Here is a 3,228-nt window from a genome sequence, read left to right on the forward strand (position 1 = left end):
CCCAAAAAATGCTTCCCTTCAAGTAATCCCAGGAGAGTAATGTGCCAAAACGGGAAAAAAGAATACCTAGTTGTACAGAATACCTAGTTGTACATTTCCAAACTACTACTATATCCATATCCTCTCTGCCCCATACACTTATTCAATCATACAAATTTATATATATAAGAATCTAATGAATAAATGCAGACACCAACCTAGCGTGAAAGCTAAAAACTGAGTAGCCGTGGTATATGCGATTTCGCAATTTCAAGCTTAATTCTACTACGGTTCTCCGAATAACACTCAGAACACACTCCTAAGTCCCAAATCGCCTAACGAAACTCTTTGAATCACCTAAGTCCCATAATATATATTACTAACTACTCAGAGATATGTAACCATCTACTTTTGTTTACATAGATTCTCTATGAAAGTCAAAAATGGTGATGGCCTAGATAATGGAGAAGAGACCATAGAGATAACTGTTTATGAGTACTTCACTAAACAATGTAACATAGAAATTGCATATTTTCTTAGTCAGGGGCTCACGACCACTGTCAGCTCTCTTCTAAATGTGCTTCTACCTCCCTCCTTTTATATGTGCATTCGCCAGGAAATATGTTAGTCCAACAAATGAATCTTTTTAAGACACGCAACACACACAAACAGAAATATAATATGCACTTTGTCCACCTCCATTTTTCAGCAGAAACATTCCATTCCAAGAATTAAAAATTTCAGCAGAAGCACTCCGTTCTATGGTTTCAGACCTTTAGCAAGCAGAAAGAATTCTGTATAAAAAATGCACGGAAATGTGTTCTACTCCAACGTCTACTGTCAAAGTGATTTTCAATTGTAACAGCACTCCATCAATTACTATTCTCAGGTTAGCACTTCATTACCTGTTGAAGGCGATCCATTGTTCTGAGTCGCCTGGAAAATTCATATTCGTGCAAATCCACAATTTAACTGAAGTGATTAACTGCAAATATAGATGTAAAATTTAATAAATAAAAGTATTTCCCTGTGATTAAAAAACAATTAAGTTATAACAGGATATATCAAAGTAAATTAAATTTAGAAGAATGTTTACCTCATCCAATTTTTTGTTTGTCCGTAGTATGACCAACTATATACTGAGTATGTACATTGACGGGCTGCTCATTCATACTTATTAAAAACTTCTATTCTCTAAATTTCGGAAAACTTCCTTATACACTACATTTGTAGCTTCATTAGTTATTTTCCCATCTCCATCATAACATATGATCTTCAACCCTTTTCTGCTTGTTACTCTTGAAAGTGCCACGTATAGTTGTCCATGAGTAAACACAGGCTTCTTCAAAAATAATCCCACATTAGATAATGACTGACCTTGGCTTTTATCGATGGTCATGGCAAACGATACAATGACTGGAAATTACCTTCTTTGGAACTTAAAAGGAATTCTTGCATCAGATGGAGTGTCATTCTTGGTATAAAAACTTTGTCTCCAGCCATTTCTCCTGATAATACTTTGGCTTCAAGTACCCGATTTCCAAGCCCTGTGATGATCAATCTTGTACCATTGCACAATCCTGATGATTGATCTATATTTCTTAACAACATCACAGGAACACCTACCTTCAAACTGATAGAGTGATTTGGAATACCTGAACATTAAATACTATTTAGGAATTCAGGTGTATGTACATGTTCCAAAGATGTAAATGCATGATCAGACATGCAAATTGTATCAGAACTTAAATATGACTTATCCAGACTATTGTTGAGAGAAACCATGTAATCATTCACCGATTCCACCATCTGAAGAGTTGGCGCAAGAACTGCTCTTTCTTGAAGGTATTTTATATCTGTGAAATGTCTCAAGAAATCAGAATATGTACTTTCTACAATTCCAGATATTGGATCATCACAATTATGTATGAGAAGATCACCGGGTATTTCTACTTTCTTAATGCCATCAATGGAACATCCAATATTTCCATCACCTATTGCCAAAATCCAATCAGAAAACTGTTTTAAATCATCCAAATCAGCACCAAATATATTTCCTTTCAATCTCATATTTTTGATTAGCTTTAAAACCTGATAGTGGGGCCACAAATATGAAGAATATAGAGTTGCTTTAACAATCTCTTGCCTAGTACATTTTGTAATTACAGGCAAGATTTGTCTAAAGTCACCTCCAAGAATAATTGTTTTACCTCCAAATGGTCTATCTAAATTTGATGGATCTTTAAATCTTAGAATATCTGTAAGAGTTTGATCAAGAGCTTCAAAGCAGTATTTATGCATCATTGGCGCCTCATCCCAAATGATCAATTTTGCCTTCACAATCAACTTTGCCAAAGGACTACCTTGTTTTATATTGCATGTTGAATCTTCAGTTGGATTTAGAGGGATTGCAAATATTGAATGAGCAGTTCGACCCCCCGGTAACAAAAGAGAAGCAATACCACTTGAAGCAACATTTATCACTATATCGCCTTTAGATCGTATGCCAGAAGACAATGTTTTCCAGATAAAAGGTAACCCGTTCCAAATATACATAGCTTATAGTAATCATAACCACAAATCCCGACAGGGGGATTAATCATAAAATACTCTATCCCGGCAAGGGAACTCAACAGTACAAGTATACTCATCCCGACAAGGGAGAACCAGCTATAACCAATCTCAATTCGAATTTTAACATTTCTATTATCACCATTTCTAGCTCATGATTAACTTCCACGAAAAAGAAGCTAAGCCTTTGCTCAATATCACAAGTCTACTCACTATTTCATCCATAGTATTATTCAAGAACACAAAATATTAATTTAAGACTCACGGTCATGCTCGACACCGACGTATAGATACTCGTCACCATGCTTATACGTCGTACTCCACAAGAAACACATAACAAATATCACTCAACTCCTAATCCCTCAAGCTAAGGTTAAACCGAACACTTACCTCAATGCTTTGAATTCAACTCAAGTCTCAATTATGGCTTTACCCCTCGATTCCACCACCAATCCGCTCGAATCTAGTCACAAGTTACTTAATTACATCAATAAACGCTAAATGAATCAATTTGAATGCATAAAATGAATTTCCCGAAGTTTTACCCAAAAATTTCAAAATCGCCCCCGGGCCCACGTGGTCAAAACCCGAGGTTCGAACCAAAACCCGGCTACCCATTCCCCCTCGAACCCAAATATATGATTTGTTTTGAAATCGGACCTCAAATTGAGGTCCAAA

At 36.0% G+C, this 3,228-nt stretch overlaps 1 protein-coding gene across 1 annotated transcript; it reads right to left on the reverse strand.

Moving 5' to 3' along the window:
- Nucleotides 1-1,641: 1,641 nt before the first annotated feature.
- Nucleotides 1,642-2,535, reverse strand: LOC109242586. Its single transcript, XM_019409426.1, has one exon. It carries the CDS (start codon nt 2,533-2,535, stop codon nt 1,642-1,644), a length of 894 nt encoding a protein of 297 aa, XP_019264971.1.
- Nucleotides 2,536-3,228: the final 693 nt, after the last annotated feature.

The sequence above is a fragment of the Nicotiana attenuata genome, unplaced genomic scaffold (assembly GCF_001879085.1).
Source record: "Nicotiana attenuata strain UT unplaced genomic scaffold, NIATTr2, whole genome shotgun sequence".
NCBI lineage: Eukaryota > Viridiplantae > Streptophyta > Magnoliopsida > Solanales > Solanaceae > Nicotiana > Nicotiana attenuata.

Coding starts and splice junctions, on each gene's coding strand:
- LOC109242586 (XM_019409426.1), bottom strand. CDS start 2,535: ATGTATATTTGGAACGGGTTACCTTTTATCTGGAAAACATTGTCTTCT.